Here is a 19,712-nt window from a genome sequence, read left to right as displayed (position 1 = left end):
ATTTAATAGAAAATATATGGTAAGAAAAGTAGAATAGAAGCATGGGAAATTGATCTGCGAAGAGAGAGCATCAAGGTAGGGAAAATGGCGGAGGCGACGCCGTCGTCAGCTCCGGCACCGGCAGATGGAGAATCGATATCGCAGCAGCAGCAGAAGCCATGGCACATTTCATTTGCGGAGGATTTGCAGCGTACGGTCAGCGAATCGGCAGATTCCGCCATTCGCTCAGCTCTGTCTCTCCAGCAAAACTCGTCCTCTCATCTTCGCTCCTTGCAGGTTACTGTTTCATCCTCTTCTTTCTTTTCTTCCTTTCTCTTTTGTTTTCAGATTCATCTGAGTCCATGGATTTTTTATTTTTTTGTTTATATGTATGCTATGTATGCCCTATGTGAACATCTTACCCCCTCCTGAAAAATTCATCTGTTTTGATGCTCGTCTTTATGATATCTAGTGTGATTAAGTCGATTAAAAAAGTGATTGGTTTGTATGATCTTTCTACGAAACTATTGCTTTACCAGAGATCCTTTTCCATAACTTTTATATATAATGTGTGTTTCAGAATCCAACTGGTTGGAATTTGTAGACATTCTATTTGTTTCAAATTCCTTATTATGCGATGAAAAGGAATCGGTAATTTACCCTGCCCTGCTGTTTAGATCATGCAAATAGCATAGAAACCTGCTATTGATCCCTCTTCCTTCTGTTTGTCCTTCTCTTATCACTTGTTGATTTCATGTATATGGATTACATGATGAACTGGGTGAGATCTTGGATATTGCGTCAATAGGATCATAGCAAATTGTAGAGACCTGTTGAGCTTTTGACTAACCGGAGGCTATTTGTCAGTCAACTTCTCTATCAGTTTTTTCCTTTAGCTTCTCCCAAGAGGTCTTGTTAATATTCCCTCTAAGGTTCTGATACAGTGATACCACATTTTCTTCACTGGCCCAATATTAGAGAACAAAGTGGAGTGCTGCTTCAATAACCATGTTTATCTTTGGAGTTCAAATAGATGCTGCCTTCTGGGAGATGAATGCCACTCATCAAAGATCTGAAAAACCTATGGCATCTCAATTTCTTAATGAATGAATGCAAGGACAAGTGGCTTCGGAGGTCAGTCGTGCCTTTCAACTGTTAACAACAAAATTAGAAAAAGTTTAGCCCTTGTGGCTTGACTCAAGTAGAAGAGATTGGGGGTGGGGATGTAAGAGTCTCCATGTTCAAGCTTGTGTAACAACAATTTATATATATATATATATATATATGGGAAATGAAGATTGTATTAAAAAGTGCAAAAAATAATGCACTAAAGTACATAGGATGTATACAACGGTCACCAAAAGATGGTAAAAATGGGGGGGAAGGGATAAACAAAAAACTACTCTCTCTCTTAATGAGAACCCAATCCATCAATGAAGTCACACAAAGACATTGGGCCTTCAACTATGCGCGATTTGGTCCAAGACAACAAGTTACAAAGAAACAAGTTTTTTCATTTTTGGTTAGGGAGCTCCTCATTTTCAAACAATCATCTATTTATCTTCCTCCAAATTGTCTAAAAGAGGCACAAAGGAGCTAGTGCCCACACCTTTTTCTGTTTCCTTCCAACAAAAGACCCATGACATCCTAACAGGATCTCTCTTACCTAGGACGGTAACACCTAAGATATGTCAAAAAGAGAGAACAAATGTTGTAGTTGATGGTCGGATCCTAATCCTAAAAGATGTTGTTACAAGTGGTAAGAAGTTTGGGTGTTGGAAGGTTTTTGAATTGGGGTGTAGTTGATGCTTTTTTATTTATTATTATTATTTTTATTTTTTATAAGTAAATGCATAGAAAAATATTACACATAAAGAAAGAAAAGGGTGTCTAAAGGCCGACCCAAAGCATGCAAGGGGTATACAAAAGGCGCCCAAAGGCAAGAATGAAAAAGAAGAGGGGATACAGAAAATCTCACTAGCCCTCAGCTAGAACCCTACCAATAAAAAAAGTTGATTCAATGTAAGGTAAAGGTCCTTCATCTATAATCGATTTAGTCTAAGACCAAAAATTACATACAAAAGAATTTTTGTAGTTGATGCTAGAGGAACATTAGGAGGCATTTTGATTTTTTTAGGATAATAGAGTTTTGGATTTGTTGGAGCTAGAGTGTGGGGGATTCTCCATTTCAAGTCACATTACGAAGATGGTTTTGTCTAGGTGTCCAAAGGTGTTTATGGTCCAATTTTAATGAGGAAAAAAGAGGATTTTTGGGATGAATTGGGTGCTATCAAAGGTCTGTGGGACGATCCTTGGCGTGTAGGAGAGGATTTCAACTCTGTTAGATTTCCAGGGGAAAGAAAGAAAGAATTCATATTAATAGTTGATATGAGGAGATTCTCAGATGTCTTAGAGGAGTTGAGGTTGAAGGACCTCCCTTTTTTTGGAGGGCAGTTTACGTGGTGTGGAGGACTAAATTCTTAGGCGGCTTCAAGGGTGGACCGTTTCTTAGTCTCTGATGAGTGGGAGGACCATTTTTGGGGTATTTCTCATTTTGCCCTTCCCAGGCTTGTTTATGACCACTGTCCCATTGTTCTAGAGGGTTCAGAAGTCAAAAAGGACAAGACTCCCTTTAGATTTGAGAATATGTGGCTCTTGTCAAATGGGTTCAAAGAGTTAGTGAGAAATTGGTGCAGGTTCAGGCAATCATTGCCTTGTTGAGAAATTAAAGGCCTTTAAAAAGGATCTTAGAGTGTGGAACAAAGAAGTTTTTGGCAATGTCTCCTTCAACAAACCAAAAACCTTTTCTCACATTCAATTCTGGGACTCTAAGGAGAGAGAATGTCCCTTGTCTCTCGAGGAGGCAGAGGCCAGAAAGGGCATGTTGGAGGATTATAAGAAGTGGACTTTAATGGAAGAAATTTCGTGGAGACAAAAATTTAGGGAGATTTGGTTAAAGGAAGGAGATAGGAACACCAAGTTCTTTCACAAGATGGCCAATGCCTGTCAAGAAGGAATTTGTTAACCAAGGTGGGAATTAGTGAGGCTACTTTGACTGATGATGAAGAGATCAAGGATGGGATGTGTAAGGCTTATCAATTTCTTTTCTCAAAAACGGGGGATTGGAGACTGAGCATTAGAGGTTTGCGCTTTGATCTATTGGGGGAAGATAGGTCTAGAAGTCTAGAGGTGCCTTTTTCGAAGGAGGAAGTTTTTGAAGCCCTGTGCAGTCTTTCTGGTGACAAAGCTCTAGGCCCAGATGGTTTTACCATGGTGTTTTGACATTTTTGTTGGGATTTCACCAAACAAAAAATTATGGCTTTCTTTGGAGAGTTCTTTCTAAATGGTACGTTCCAAAGAAGCCTTAACTCCACTTTTTTGGTTTTGCTTCCAAAAAAAGGGGGAATTGAAGATTTGAAAAACTTCAGGCTAATTAGCTTGGTAAGGGGATTGTACAAGGTGCTTGCCAAAGTTTTGGACAACAGGCTGAAGACAATAGTGGGGGAGGTGGTTTTTATTAACTAGCATGCCTTTATTCAAGGTAGACAAATTTTAGATATTGTGTTCATTGCTAGTGAGGCTGTTGATTATAGGTTAAAGAGCCATATCCCCAGTTTCCTTCTAAAAATGGACATCGAGAAGGTTTATGATCATGTCAATTGGGATTTTGTATTGTTAGTTATGTCTAAAAAAGGGTTTGGGTAAAGGTGGATAAGTTGGATTAATTGGTTCATTTACACAGCTAGCTTTTCAATTCTCATTAATGGAACTCCTTTGGGCTTTTTCCGCAGTTCTAAGGGTTTGAGACAAGGTGGCTCGTTATCCCCCTTGAGTTGACTGCACTCTAGTCTAAATGTCTTCCCACCCCAAGGCTATGCACAAACCCAACAACCATTTCTTTAATTTTGGTTTCCTTCAAACAAACCACATCCACCCTTTGAGATTTTATGACTAAATTTATTATCTTCCTTTTATCTTTGTCATTTGCCCATTTAACATTCTAAGATAATAATCTTATCTTCATTTGCACCTTGACATAGAAGCCCTCAGAGAAAAACCCAATTCGGTATCAACCCTAGTTTTTTTATAGCTCATTGTCCACTTCAACTTCTTGAGTTCCCTGACAGATTTTGAAGATGGTGACTTCGTCTTTCTAGACACCCCATCTTGCCCCTTTTGATCAATCCTCCCCTTCATTCTCCTCAAAAGGTACAAAATTTCCTCTTCAAAACCTCTCGTCGGCATCCCAATGCATTGACTGAACTTCGCGAGGCAGCTAGAGTTCCACCCTTCATCTCGTCCCCCCTCTTCCAGTTGAAAATCAGTCAACTCTGCCAGTGGCCTCACAAAAACTGACTCAACCGGGACAATTGTGAGGTCAGTCACACCATCACTGCCTATCGAACCACGAGGAAGCTCTTTTCGGCCGCCGAGGACCATAGTATCTTCAAATGGCACTACCCGCTGAGGATCCTAGTCCATCGCCACTGCCACTGAACCTTCTAACCCACTGGAAGCCCTCTTCGGCACAAGTAGAGCTTCGTTGGGCCACAAGAATAGAGTAGAAGAAAAATCACCCCAAAACCCCAAAGAAAAAAGAGAGCGGGAGTGAGAAACGGGGTACCTGGAGGCTTTTGTCATTAACGCCTCGTCGGTGATCGTCGGTCAACTTGAGAGCGATCCCTCAGGGGTGAAGTCTTCATCAGCCAGCACCACCAACTCCATCCTCGTTGCTCCCACATCGGTCTCTAAGGAAGCCCTAGGAGAAAAGAGTCACCCAAATAGGAAAAAGGGATGGGCCTCTTTAAACTTAGGCCTAATAGGCCCCATAAAGCCCTTAGCCAAGCCCACATCCATAGGATTGGAGGGGTTAGAGCCCACAGCCCAGCCCGCTCCACTCGTGGGCTTTTCTTGCTCCCACTCACTTGAGCCTAAAACCTCTTTTCCCTTTTTCTCCACACAGCTAGCTGTCCTAGAACCAAGCCCAAGAAAATCTGAGTCCAGAACAGTACCCTTAGCTGACCTACCCGCTACACCAACAACACCCCTATTTCTTCTTCCATACTTGAATTGCTCCTCTGACCTTAATTTTTGAACACTAGGTTGACTCTCCCTCACGTTCTCACCAACGTGTGAACCAACCACAAAGTCATGCCTAACCTCTCGCCCTGCACTTCTACAAGACTCAGTCCATGACACTACCTGAGAAACCCATGGAGGGGCTTCCCACCACAGACGAACCACAAAACAAGTGTGACCGACTAGCACCTGCAGTGAACCTGGCAGATCCTTCCTAGTGGTTTTCACCAAGATATGTACCCATTGTAGCTGAGAAAAAAGAGTTGTTTCCTCATCTACAGCTACAAAACCCCCACAACTCTGCCTGATCCTCTTGAAAACCTCTCTACTCCAAAAATGGAGAGGGAGTCCTACAATCCTCACCCAAACTTCCTTGGCATGGCTCCCATTCTGAAAACACCCCACTTCGGGTCCCCATCTTTGCAACTGAGACTCTCTCTCCTTAAATCATCTATTTCCCCTTAAAAACACCATATCAACCTCAAATTTATTCTCAAACTCAAACAGCAAAAGGGCCTTACCCAACTTGGAGATTTTTAAACCCCTCCCTTCCTCCCCCCTCAAAGCCCATCGTGCAATCACCCACCCCTTCAAGGATGATGGAGGAGGAACCAAGTCTGAATTGTCGCCAAAACAACCTACCAAGCAATGACTTAACTGCTCTTCCTTGCAAAGAAGTTCTCGATCCCCAAAATGCAGCCATAAAGACTCTCTTGGTTCCCCTGTCTTCACCCTCATAGCATCTGCATAAGTTCTTTTCACTTTCTCTTTGAAACTACACCCAACCTTTTCAAAGATGGGAACACCAGGAAAAACTTTGCTCACTGTTAGAGTGGAGACTCCTAGGGCCCTCAACTTCTTAGCCAACAAGAACCACCCCCCAACTAAATCTTTGCCCTTAGGAAAAATGAGACAATACTTCTTGGCTTTCACATCTCGCACAGAGCAGAGTAAGAATCTACTAGCTTCATTTAATTGACACTCCAACCTGAACTTTCTTCCCCCATCTTCCCAAACTTTTAGACACCTCAAACTTAACTTTTTCTTTACACCAAGCTTCCCCACCTTCCAGCAGATAGCTCAAACTTCTTTCTAAGCCTTTGCTCCTTTCCAAAATAATTCCTCTAGGTTTACCTTAGACTACTTCAATGGAGATTTCAAAGGTCTTGGACTCCACTGCAAACCAACATTTACCACCTCTCAAGCCTTCTCTCACCTTCGAAGCAACCATCTCCCTCACTCAATCTTTGTTGGATATATCAATTGAGAGAACTATAGTTATCTATAGAGCCAGATTATCATACTCTCTTCATTAAGCATGCAAAGGGCATAGTCATTGCTTTACAGTTTATTCATGTTCATATCTATTTAACTTGTTCTTTATAGTAATATCTTTGTTTTGCATTTACCTATAAAAATGATATTTTTTAACTTCTTCTTTATGGTAATATCTTTGTTTTGCATTTACCTATAAAAAAATGTCTTTGTTTTGCAGGAATTTATACCTCAAATGGAATCCCAGTATAGAACTTATGAAGATGCTTTCTTCAAGAAAGTTAAAGGTGCCTAGTTGAATCCCCTTGAATTGGCTTCTCTCCCCCAGGACATGATGCATGATTCTATATAAATTTCCTTCTTGCTGGAAAAAAAAGAGGAAAATAGAAAAGGAAAAAAAAAAGGAAGAAAAAACCTTCATGGTATAATAGAGGTGGTCCCTGGGTTTAGCATCCTTGATTAATCAACCTATTCTCTTGTGCCTTTCAGCAGATCACTGATTGAGATTATCCCCTCCTTGTTGATAGGAAATTGGCCCCAAAATTCAATATGACTTTGTCAAAATTTTAATTTCTCAATCAATGACCTCTTTCCTAGGAACCAGATTTCCTACTCTATATCAGACTTCTAATGCCCAATGGTCAGTAACTCGGTTTGATATATGGGCAATAACACATTGTACAGGTCACTTCTAATATTTCAATTTGAATGATAATTTGATTATTTAATCAGCTATGTGTGGGGGTTATTTCTGTTGAGAATGACAGAATCAAGCATGATTCTTTTGATTTTTCATTATATGCTACTTATTTGTTGTAGATGAGTTGACGAGTGCAAAAGAACACCCAGTTGTGGTTGGTGCAGTTGCTGTTACAGCTGGCCTCATCTTCCTGCGAGGTATGAAATATATCTTTTTCTCTGCTGGGTTGTAGAAGTTTTGTTGATCTTTTTCGATGTTTTGAATTGTTTTCTTTCTATAACCATGTAACTGGTGTGGCTATAGGCCTTAGATGATGCTTACATGGCTTTTCCCTCCTTTTATGGAGCTTGGAAATGTATAGGGATTAAGCAGGTGATGAATGTGTTTTTTGACTTCCTAATATTAGAAAATAGTTTTTTATTTTTTATTTTATTTTTTATTTTTTTATTTTTTTTATAGAAACAAAAACAATTTCGTTAATAGAGTAAATAAGGAAAGAATGAGAAATCATTTTCTAATACAAAACCTGATCAAAACAAAGGAAAAAAAGTCTTAAAGACATCAAAATGTCTTGATATTACTATTTTAATCCTTTTGATTCACATATTGAAATTCAATCAAGTTGAATAAAGTTGAGAGAAATGCCTTGGAAAGCTATAGTAGTAAAGGCCCAAAAAGATAAATAAAAATAGACTAGGTCCCTTAAAGTTTCAAAAGTCCTCCACTTGCTCTCAAAGATCCTTGCATTTTTTTTCCTGCCATACTATCTAAATCAATGTAAGCCAAGTGATTTACCAGAAAACTTTGCCTCTTACAGTGCTCCTCAATCCCCTAAAAGAAATGGTAAACATGTCACTGACACTTCTAAGATGAACCTAATCCAAGCTAGCTGGTTAGAATAACTTGTATCATAAGTCCAAAGTTGTCGAATAGTATAGAAAAGGTGATTTATCAATTCTCCAATACCCATACATAGAGTGTAAGAATATGGATTAAGGACTTTGAAAGGTCTTCTCACTTGAAGCAAGTCGTTGTTATTTACCTTTTTGTTAGCCACTAACTTGTCAAAATATTGTGTGAATGACCGAATGCCTTGGCCTTGAGTTTTATATATTATATATAGACTTTACAAGGATGCTATATGTTGAGCCAGAAAACCACCCACGCGCGTTTTTCCGACCGACGACTGCATCTCACGTGCCGGCGCGTGAGGGCGCGTGAGCCACTTTCCGGCGACGCGCTTCCTCCTCCAGCCTCGCTTGACGCCGACTAGCCACCCTTCATACCTGTTTCTGCCATCCGAGCCCTGCACGTGCCTCTTTTGGGGTTCTTTTGCCTCCGCCGGCCCTCCGAATAGTTTTTCCGGCGTCCTCCGGCTATTTTTTCTCAACCCCAATCCCTGCACGTGCCTTGGGAAGTGTTCTTCTACCTTTCCGGTGGTACCACGATTGTTTTTCTTTTCTATTTGGTCTCTCACACGGGCGATTCTTCAGTTTTTCCTTCTTCAGCCGCATCTGAAGCCGTATTAGGGCTCTCTTCGATCCAAATATACTTCATTCTCCAGATAAGTGGATATGGCTACTAAAACTTCCATTTTTTCCTCTGTCATATCTGGATCTCCTATGATTACTTCGGAGAAATTGGTTGGCAGTGAAAATTATCTTTCTTGGTCTGCCTCTGTTGAACTTTGGTTTATGGGACAAGGATATGAGGATCACTTGGTTACACAGGAGGCAGATATCCCTGAGGTTGAGCGCGTACAGTGGAGAAAGATAGATGCCCAGTTATGTAGTGTATTATGGCAATCAGTTGATCCCAAGATCCTTCTTCATCTTCAGGCCTACAAAACTTGTTTTAAATTTTGGACTCGGGCCAAAGGATTATACACGAATGATATCCAACGTCTTTATAAGGTGGCTTCTGCTATTGTCCATATCAGCCAACAGGACTTGGATCTATCTACTTATATTGGCCAGATTGCCTCTCTTAAGGAGGAGTTCTTGACTGTGATGCCTCTTACTCTTGATGTTGGGGCTCAACAAACACAGCTTGATAAGTTCTTCATGGTCCTTACTCTTATTGGCCTCCGTCCGGATCTTGAGCCTGTTCGCGATCAAATTCTTGGTAGTTCATCAGTTCCGTCCTTGGATGATGTGTTTGCTCGCCTCCTTCGTATCTCGTCCACTCAGATTTTGCCATCTGATAGCATTTCAGATTCTTCTGTGTTAGTTTCTCACACTACCTCTCGAGGAGGACGCAGTGGTAACCGAGGTAGACGTCAACGTCCTCATTGCACCTATTGCAATAAACTTGGCCACACTCGTGATCGTTGCTATCAGTTACATGGACGGCCTCCTCGCACTGCCCATGTGGCCCAGTCCTCTGATTCTCAGCTGCCTCAACCTCTGAGCTCCTCTGCATCTCAGGCATCTCAGGCTTCTGTTGCCTCTGTTGCCCAGCCTAGTAATGCTTCTGCCTGCTTTACCCACACATCTTCTCTTGGACCCTAGATTCTAGATTCTGGAGCTTCTGATCACCTATCTGGTAATAAGGATCTTTTCTCCTCTATTACTACTACCTCTGCTTTACCTACTGTTACCTTAGCTAATGGTTCTCAAACTGTAGCTAAAGGTATTGGTTTGGCCCTTCCTCTGTCTTCTCTACCTCTCACTTCTGTCCTTTATACTCCTGAATGTCCTTTTAATCTTATTTCCATTAGCAAAATCACTCGTACTCTTAATTGCTCTATTACCTTTTCTGATAAATTTGTGACCTTGCAGGACCGGAGTACGGGGAAGACGATTGGCATAGGACGTGAGTCTCAAGACCTCTATCATCTCACCTCGGATTCATCTCCTGCAGTTTGCATTTCCACTGATGCTCCTCTCCTCATTCACAGTCGTTTGGGCCACCCTAGTCTCTCCAAGTTCCAGAAGATGGTCCCTCGTTTTTCCACTTTGTCATTGCTTTCGTGTGAGTCATGTCAGCTTGGGAAACATACTCGTGTCTCGTTCCCAAAGCGTTTGAATAATCGGGCAAAGTCTCCTTTTGAGCTTGTCCACACTGATGTTTGGGGTCCTTGTCGGACTGTGTCTATTTTAGGATTTCAGTATTTTGTCACTTTCATTGATGACTATTCTCGATGTACTTGGTTATTTTTAATGAAAAATCGAGTTGAGTTATTCTCTATTTTCCAGAAATTTTATGCTGAAACCCAAACCCAGTTCAATATTTCTATTCGTGTGTTACGCAGTGATAATGTCAGGGAATATTTTTTAGCCCCATTTACTTCATTTATGTCTCATTATGGGATTCTTCATCAGTCTTCTTGTGCTCATACTCCTCAACAAAATGGGGTAGCTGAACGCAAGAATCGACATCTTGTTGAGACAGCTCGTACTATCCTCCTCCATAGTAATGTTCCTTTTCGTTTTTGGGGGGACGCTGTTCTTACCGCTTGTTATTTGATTAATCGTATGCCCTTCTCTGTTTTACATGATCAGATTCCTCATTTCTTTCTCTTCCCTGACCAACCACTTTATTTCCTTCCTCCTCGTGTCTTTGGTTGTACTTGCTTTGTTCATACTCTCACTCCTGGACAGGACAAGCTTTCCGCCAAAGCCATGAAGTGCCTCTTCTTGGGATATCCAGACTTCAGAAGGGTTATCGTTATTATTCCCTTGAGACTCATCGATACTTTATCTCCGCTGATGTCACTTTCTTTGAGGACTCACCATTCTTTTCCACCACTTCTGCGTCTCTTCTTGTTTCTGAAGTCTTGCCCCTTCCCATTGTCTCCCCATCTGATGTTGTGCCTCCTCGACCACTTCAGGTTTATCATCGTTGCCCTCGTGTCGCTGCTCCTCTCCCTTTTGCTGAGGCACCTACTGACTCACTTCCTATCCCTTCGGCTTCTCCTGCCTCGACTCTGCCTTTTCCTGATGATTTACCCATTGCTATTCGGAAAGGTACTCGCTCTACTCGTAATCCTCATCCTATTTACAATTTTGAGTTATCATCGATTATCTTCACCCTATTCTGCTTTTGTTTCTGCTATATCCTCTGTTTCTCTTCCAAAGAGCACCCATGAAGCTCTTTCCCATCCAGGCTGGCGACAGGCAATGGTGGATGAAATGGCTGCTCTGCACTCTAATGGCACTTGGGATCTTGTTGTTTTACCCTCTGGTAAATCTACAGTTGGCTGTCGTTGGGTTTATGCAGTTAAGGTTGGTCCTGATGGTCAGGTTGATCGCCTTAAGGCCCGCTTAGTTGCTAAAGGCTATACTCAGGTTTATGGTTCTGATTATGGTGACACATTCTCCCCTGTTGCCAAGATTGCTTCTGTCCGCTTACTTCTCTCCATGGCTGCTATGTGTTCTTGGCCTCTTTATCAGTTGGATATTAAAAATGTCTTCCTTCATGGTGATCTTGCCGAGGAAGTTTATATGGAGCAACCTCTTGGTTTTTTTGCTCAGGGGAAGTCTGGTTTAGTGTACAGGTTACGTCGTTCTCTATATGACTTGAAACAATTTCCTCGAGCATGGTTTGGCCGTTTTAGTTCTATTGTTCAAGAGTTTGGCATGCTTCGCAGTACAGCAGACCATTCAGTTTTCTATCATCATAACTCCTTGGGGCAGTGTATTTATCTGGTTGTTTATGTGGACGACATCGTCATTACAGGCAGTGATCAGGATGGTATTCAGAAACTAAAGCAACATCTTTTTACCCACTTTCAGACCAAAGACTTGGGGAAACTCAAGTATTTCTTGGGAATTGAGATAGCTCAATCCAGTTCCGGTGTGGTCCTTTCCCAAAGGAAGTATGTTTTAGACATCCTGGAAGAAACTGGTATGTTAGACTGTAAACCGATAGACACACCTATGGATCCGAATGTCAAACTTGTACCAGGACAGGGGGAGCCTTTAGGAGACTCTAGGAGATATCGACGGCTCGTAGGTAAATTGAACTATCTCACCATTACTCGTCCAGACATTTCTTTTCCTGTGAGTGTTGTTAATCAATTCCTACAGTCACCATGTGATAGCCATTGGGATGCCGTAATCCGCATTCTTCAATATATCAAAAGTACACCAGGCCAAGGTGTGTTGTACGAGAATAGAGGTCATACTCAGGTTGTTGGTTACACAGATGCAGATTGGGTTGGCTCACCCACAGATAGACGTTCCACTTCAGGGTACTGTGTTTTTATTGGAGGTAATCTAATATCCTGGAAGAGTAAGAAACAAGATGTAGTGGCCAAATTTAGTGCTGAAGTTAAGTATCGAGCTATGACTTTGGCAACATGTGAACTTATATGGTTGAGACATCTTCTTCGAGAATTGAGATTTGGAAAGGATGAACAGATGAAACTCATCTGTGATAACCAGGCCGCATTACATATTGCATCCAATCCAGTCTTTCATGAAATGACCAAACATATTGAAGTTGACTGTCACTTCATAAGAGAGAAGATCGCATCAGGATGTGTTGCTACAAGTTTTGTTAATTCAAATTATCAACTAGCAGACATCTTCACTAAATCTCTCAGAGGTCCTAGGATTAAATACATTTGTAACAAGCTTGGTGCATATGACGTATATGCTCCAGCTTGAGGGGGAGTGTTGAATATAATGAATTTATAGTGTACAATCTTTCCTTTTTTAATATAGGTCACATGTATGGTAGTTAGGACTCCTAGCCTTGTATATATATATTTTCTCAATTGTAAGTAGACACTACATGAATGAGAATCAGGGTTTTCTTCTCTCTCTCTCTTAACACTATACATGGAAAGCAAATAAATTCCCGCATGATTCTAGCCCTATACATGTAAACTATAATCTGTCAAATAATGTATGCTAACTGTACAGAATAATAAATGGAGAAATAAGGAAACAATTGTGGGCTAAAATAAGGAAAGAAGTGTGGACAACAAGCGTGGGCTAAAATAAGGAAAGAAGAAGTGTGGATAGCAAGTTGTCCTTTGACAGCCCCCTCAAATTGATGCAGGTTGATCAACAAGCATCAATTTGCTACTTAGCAAGCAATGTCGATGACGAGGGAGAGCTTTGGTGAAGATATCAGCAACTTGTAAGTCAGTGGAAATATGTGAAAGAGTGATAACACGAGCTTCAAAGGCTTCACGGATAGAGTGACAGTCCATTTCAATATGCTTTGTGCGCTCATGATAGACAGGATTGGCCGTGATCTGAATAGCACTTGTATTATCGGCATGTAGAGGTGTAGGATCGGTCTCAGAAAAATCTAACTCCGCAAGCAAACCTCGAAGCCAAATGATTTCAGAAAAGCAAGTGACATCGCCCGGTACTCAGATTCCGTAGATGACTTAGAGACTTTGTCTTGCTTCTTACTTTTCCAAGATATTAATGCATCACCTAAGAACACACACCAACCAGTGATGGAGCAATGGGTATCCGCACAACCAGCCCAATCAGCATCACTATAAGCAACAAGGTGAGTAGAATTGCCTGCAGGGAAGAACAAGCCACAAGTAGAAGTGCCTTGAACATAGCGTATGATCCTATGAACAACAGCCAAATGAAGATGACGAGGAGTCTGAAGGAACTGGCTGACTTGCTGTACAGCAAAAGAAATGTTCGGTCTAGTAATGGTGAGATAAACAAGGCTACCCACCAACTTCCTGTATAAACTGGGATCAGCAAGTAAGTCGCCCTCCTCTTTGCGAAGCTTGACATTTAATTCCATGGGAGTATCAACAGAAGTAGCCCCTTGTAGACTAGCTATAGCCACCAAGTCACTCGCATACTTATGTTGATTGAGGGAAATACCAAAGGGACTATGATGCACCTCAAGACCAAGAAAATATGTGAGAAACCCAAGATCTTTCATATGAAAGGACTCGGAGAGATGAGTTTTGAGCTAACCAAGTAAAACAGAATCGGAACCAATGATCACAATATCATCAACATAAACCAAAAGAACAACAATACCCATGTCTGATTTCCGAAGAAACAAGGAAGTGTCATACTTGCTCTGCTTGAATGAAAATTGTAATAAAGTGGTGCGGAATTTATCAAACCAGGCCCTCAGAGCTTGTTTGAGACCATAAAGAGAGCGACGAAGCTTACACACATGTGAAGTCGGAGAGGGAAACAATCCCGGGGGTGGCTTCATATAAATACACTCTTTAAGATCCCCATGAAGAAAAACATTTTTTATATCCATCTGATATAGTGGCCAATCACTGGAAGCAGCAAGAGCTAGAATCGTACGAACAGTAGTCATTTTAGCCACAGGAGCAAAGGTCTCTTCATAATTGACACCATATTCCTGATTATTCCCAAGTGCAACAAGCCGAGCTTTGTAACGATCCAAACTTCCATTAGATCGGACCTTGACTGAGTAAACCCATTTGCAACCCAGAGGAACAATAGTGGGAGGACAAGGTTCAATGTCCCAAGTGTGATTGGCCTCTAGAGCGGCAATTTCTTCTTGCATAGCTTGTCGCCAACAATCATGCTTGGTAGCATGTGAGTAGCATGTGGGAATATCAAAATTGGACAATGCAGTAGTAAGGGCTGAAATCATTTGCAATGAAATTGAAGTTAGCCAAGATTTATCCACCACCCTGAACTTCATTCTAATAGGCTGTTGCTCCTTTTCCTCATAATTCCATTGAGAGTCTCCCATCTTAGAAAGAGAAGAAGCCTGAGAAACATCCCTTAGCATTTCCAAATCCTCTAATAAGGAAGGCAGTCTTGGTCGTGAAGCTTCATTTGATAGATCAAGAGGCAAGCCTCACAATCCTGAACTTCAATTTCTTCACATAAAAGTCTCCACTAACCTAGGATAACTCCAACTACTTGAAGACCCCATTTCACAATGTGTAGGAGACGGGTTTAGGTCCACAATCCATTGTAGATTCTTGGAAATTGCTTTTTGACATAGAAGCAATTGAACTGGAACTTATCCTCAATCAAACCCTAACCCCCACCACCATCTCCTCCTCCTCCTCCTCCTCCTCTCTAAACCATTCTGAAAGCCCACTTCCATTCTCAATGACTTGTGGGCCCAGGATGTACTGGACACTTCTTTAAAAGATCCAGCTATTCTATTCTAGCCCAACATCAAAAGAGCATCCTTCTCGTTGCAGCCCACTTACTATTCACCTCCTCAAATCTTTTGGGCTCACCCAACTCTCTAATACAACTGCATCCAAGACTCTTAGAACACTGCAGGCCAACAACCTCCTGCTTCTGGCCTAATAACCACAATTGCTAGTGACTTTCCCTTACAAGCCCAAACAACCATCCTTACCTGAGTGGCACATGCAATCCCCATTTTCTTCTGCCCACTAGCATGCTTCATTGAAAAACTTTTGAGAGGACATTGGATTCTATCTACCATCAGAGTCCAAGGGAAGGCTGTAGAAGCCATAGCTTCTCTGCTACACTCCTTTTTAGACATGTTTCATTCTTTGGACCCACCCCCATCTTCCACATGAATCACGGCGTGAGTCTAACTTCACTTCAACTTCAACCTCAAGACTCCCTTTTTCTTTTTAAAGAACACCTGATGGAGCTCTCAATACTACCAATATCTTCAAAGGTGAATACCACACTAAGTTTTCCCATGGGATAGAAAAGGATGCAAGACCTGTCACCACCTTTAACTTAGCACCTCCCTGCCATTGTTTATTTATTATTTTTATTTTTATTTTTATTTTTATTTTTAACTAAGATTCCCAGGCACAACAAATACCGGTGAAGGTTTGTTTCTTCATCCACTGCTATGAAGCCTCACACATGCATCTCCACTTCCTTAAAAAACTCTTACTCTCACAATTGCACCAGCAAGCCTAGCTATTTCACCCGATTCTTTTCTCTGAATGTTCAAGCTAGAGCATCCCACCATGCGCACCACCTATCCAAGATGAACTAGTTTCATTTGAAAACAAAGCCTCCCTTTTTCCAAGACTTTTTGTGCTACCTATAGGGATGATAACTAAAAAATGAACAAGGAGTCAATCAGCGCTGCCACTTTCCCTGCTACATAGAACTTCCAATGAAGGTTTGCCCATTGTTCCACATCGGTCATAACTGGTGCAGAGGCACTCTTAACTTCCTACCTGTCCACCAAACAACAGTTGAGGACTTTCACCTTAGGGGGATGCTCAACATTTGTTGCCTACAATAACAGTGCATCCCCTACCCTCTTTGGATTTGTCTTGAAAGTCTGCAAAGTTGAATTCCTCTAAGACAAAGACAAAGGAAGAAGCCCTTCTTGGACTGTTCTACTTAACCTTCCCTTCTTTTTCACTATTGCCACCCACTATTACCAAGTCTTGGATCTTTGAAGCCATTGTTTCCCTCTTAAAGGGCCAAAGTCTGTTGGAAACATTTCAAAGTATCTTCTAGCATCCTCAGACATGATTGAAACCCTGAGATACCTTTTGGCTTATTCTGTTGCATCTCTTCCTTAAAATGTCTCTGTTGTCTTTCAGCTCTTCTTGGAACCACTTTTTCGCCTTCCACAAGCAACAACATCCCCTTTACCTCATTCCTCAACCTTGACTTCAACATGCTCCTTAGCACCACTTGTGAGAAGCTCAAAGATTTTTGAATCCACATAGACCACTTTTGATCTTGTCATCTCGGATCTTTTATGCTAAGGAGTTAGACCATAGAAGCTATTTTCTTTGGTGATTGACTCTTATTGTTGCAAATATGACACCTATAAGGAGAAATGATATGATACTTTTCCTTTGAGGTACGTCTCTTGTATTTATCTCTTCATAATCTAATTCCAATAAAAGATCTTTAAATTGGAAGTATGAGAAGGCCAAACAAGCTTGGAGAAAGGAAAAAGGAATAAGGCTGATCCGATGGGAAAGGGCCATAAATAGCTTTGAATAAAGAATTGCAAGAGAAAGTAATACTCAACTATATTCTAGTATCTTAAATAATGAGACTGGTGCAAAGCATGTTTAGAAGAGAAGGAAAAATTGGGCTTCTTTGGAATTTTCTTTGCGTTGAAAATATTATAGTCTATAGTTGTGAAGGTTATGTCTTAGTTTTTCATCCAAGACATTTCATCATCTGCAGGCCCAAGAAGGTTTCTGTTTCATCATACATTGGGGCGATTTCAGAGTGAGGAGGTACCTTGTTTCATTCTATATAAGTTTTTTTGATTCTATGAGATCAAGAAGTTGCTTGTATTAATCCATGTTGCATAAACTTCCACTGAAATTTGTTTATCCAGGTTTTTGAAGGGTTTTTTACTTTTTTTTTTCATTTTACATGCCAAAGTGGGGGTGTATCTTCCTTGTATAAGATGTATGGTCTTACCTTACTCTATCAGATCATGAAGAAATTTTGTTTGCATTTTACATGTGCCAGATAATCTTCAAAAACTTGTTTATCACACAAAATCTAAAATCTGAGGTGCCAGGTTCTGTGTGGATTGTTGTTAAAGAATTCATCTTATATTTTTTAGCATTTTCAGCTTTAATTTTATGCAAAACTATCTGTGCAGGCACAGTTTGTAAGAGCTGAGAAAAATGTAAAAGAGTTGAATCTTTCTGTTGACTTAATGAAGAATGAGAGCAGAAAACTTCTTGAAAGAGCAGCTCTTGCTGAAAAGGATATGAAATGTGGCCATACTGAGCTCATGTAAAAGTGATTTTAAGCTTCTTGATGTTGTGCTTAAGTGATGTTACATGTCTCTATCTCATTATTCCAAGTGATCTGTAGGAACACTGGAAGTCAACTCAAGCGCCTTGCTAAAACAGTTTTCAAAGTTGAAGCCCAAGCTGCAGGTAATTTATAACTGAATCTTGTTTTCTTTTTTCAGTTTTTCTTTTCTTTTCTTTTCTTTTTGGTTGTAGGACCCTTGAACTGTCTGTTCAAGGATTATTCATCCCTGCATTAGCTGTGAATTGTGCTTTCATTAACTCTGTTAACCTTATCAATTCTTTCACTTTTATGGTTGGCAGTTTCAATAATAGGAATAGAAAAGGATGTTTCTTTACAGGATTGGAGGATGGAGATTTTGGAATGAAAATTTTTCTTTGGTAACCAAAATGTGATAAGAGAAGATAGAATAGGGTTTTTCTTCCTATGGTCACCTTGTCTGCTTCACTTTTTAACTACTGAAATAGACCCCAAAAGAAAAATTATGAGAATCTGGATGAGACTAGATCCAGAGATATGTTTATATTGTTCTGTATGAAATGTTGTTCCTCAAGCTTGTCTCTACTATAAAACACAATTTAATAAAATAGAGCAAGAAAGGTGCTATAAAATTACTGCCTCAGCAAGTTTTAAGATTTGCCTTTCAGTGGGTTACTAAATTAGAGTGCTGTGGCAAAGCACCTTAATTTTTATTTATTTATTCAATTTTTTGATATGTAACCTTTTTCTTTTCTTTCACCCTGATGGGATTTGGACCTAGAACTTCCCACATCCCTGCCCCAACCTTTTTACCATTTGAGCCAGGCCTTGAGGCCATTAAATTAGAGGGCTTGGAAAAAGACCTGAATTGTTTGGTGGCCCAAATTCTGACCATGAGTTTTTTTGTTGCATTTGTTGGTGTGTGTATGTGTGTATAGGGATTTAGGTTTGTTTATTGTTGGAGGGAGGACCAGTTGTACTTCTTTGGAAATTTTATTTCATCAATGCAGTGATAATACATTTTGTAGATTTAATGGATGGGCTGCGAGAAACTCCTGGTAGGGAGGCTTTAAAACTAAGATCAGAGGTAAGTCTGATACTGTTCTATCCTAGGGAATTTTTTGTTCTTTCTCAAAGCTTTCTACAATTCTCAATAATGCTTTTATTGAAGTGGATCTCTATCTTCTTTCTCGTGTTTTAATCAGGTTGCTTCTATGACATCACTTTTGAAGCAGCAGAGGATAGCTCTGGACAAAAGGATAATGAAGATTTCTGAATTAGGGGTTCCTGTTTGATAAACTACGAAAGATCCTATGGGGATTCAACCGGGTTATTATTTTTTTCATGTCCTTCTATCTTCTTCTATGGGTGCGTGCCAGGAAGAGTAGTTATGTAATAAGAGGGAATTTCACTTGTTTTCTAGTATTTGACATACTAGTAGCCACATTGATTATGGTAATACTTGGTTCAACCTGTAAGCTTCTTCATTATTGAGAATTTTTCTTGCGGCCGCCAGGAGAGGCTCTAAATTGTCTTACGAGTGCCCCCACCCTCTTTCTATAACTTAGTGCAGGAAAACGTGAAATCTTGTTGTTTTCTTTGGAAATTTGATTGGTTTGGTGGAGTGATATGTCCAAGTTGGTTCTTGCTAATTAAGCTATTGTTTTGGATTGGGGAGTTTGCTGCCAAGATTGGATTGTAAATTGGAAATTAATAGAACTTACGGCCATCTAAGTTCTGGGTTGTGACATTGTTGGAAAAGATGGGGTTGGATGGAAATGGATTGATTGGATTGAATTCTTTATTTCTACAATTAGAATTTTTTTGTATTCGTTAATGGGCTGCCTTATTTTTATTTTTATTTTTTTATTTTGAAGTTCACATGGTCTAACACACAAGGAGATGTCTCTTCTTCCTATGTATTTTTGGGTGATGGAGTTGAGTTGCTTTGAACTTAGGGCTGGTGAGACCTTGTGGTAGGGAGAAAAGGCAATCAGCAGATATTTCACAGTTGTTTGCTAATGATT

At 40.5% G+C, this 19,712-nt stretch overlaps 1 protein-coding gene across 2 annotated transcripts; it reads left to right on the top strand.

Annotated features, from left to right (window-relative positions):
- The first annotated feature begins 2 nt into the window (after positions 1 to 2).
- Positions 3 to 19,214, top strand: LOC100250144 (RGS1-HXK1-interacting protein 1). 2 transcript variants are annotated; one of them, XM_059737305.1, is made up of 8 exons: positions 3 to 276; positions 6,554 to 6,620; positions 7,153 to 7,230; positions 17,119 to 17,171; positions 17,549 to 17,685; positions 17,767 to 17,831; positions 18,714 to 18,772; positions 18,891 to 19,214. In XM_059737305.1, the coding sequence occupies exons 1-8, from the start codon at positions 85 to 87 to the stop codon at positions 18,978 to 18,980; spliced, it is 741 nt and encodes a 246-aa protein (XP_059593288.1). In that variant the 5' UTR covers positions 3 to 84; the 3' UTR covers positions 18,981 to 19,214. The 2 variants fall into 2 exon arrangements, with proteins under 2 accessions (XP_059593288.1, XP_059593287.1); XM_059737304.1 differs by having other exon boundaries at positions 4 to 276; positions 18,696 to 18,772.
- The last annotated feature ends 498 nt before the right edge of the window (positions 19,215 to 19,712 follow it).

The sequence above is a fragment of the Vitis vinifera genome, chromosome 6 (genome assembly GCF_030704535.1).
Source record: "Vitis vinifera cultivar Pinot Noir 40024 chromosome 6, ASM3070453v1".
NCBI lineage: Eukaryota > Viridiplantae > Streptophyta > Magnoliopsida > Vitales > Vitaceae > Vitis > Vitis vinifera.
This window is presented reverse-complemented; position numbering and strand designations above follow the sequence as displayed.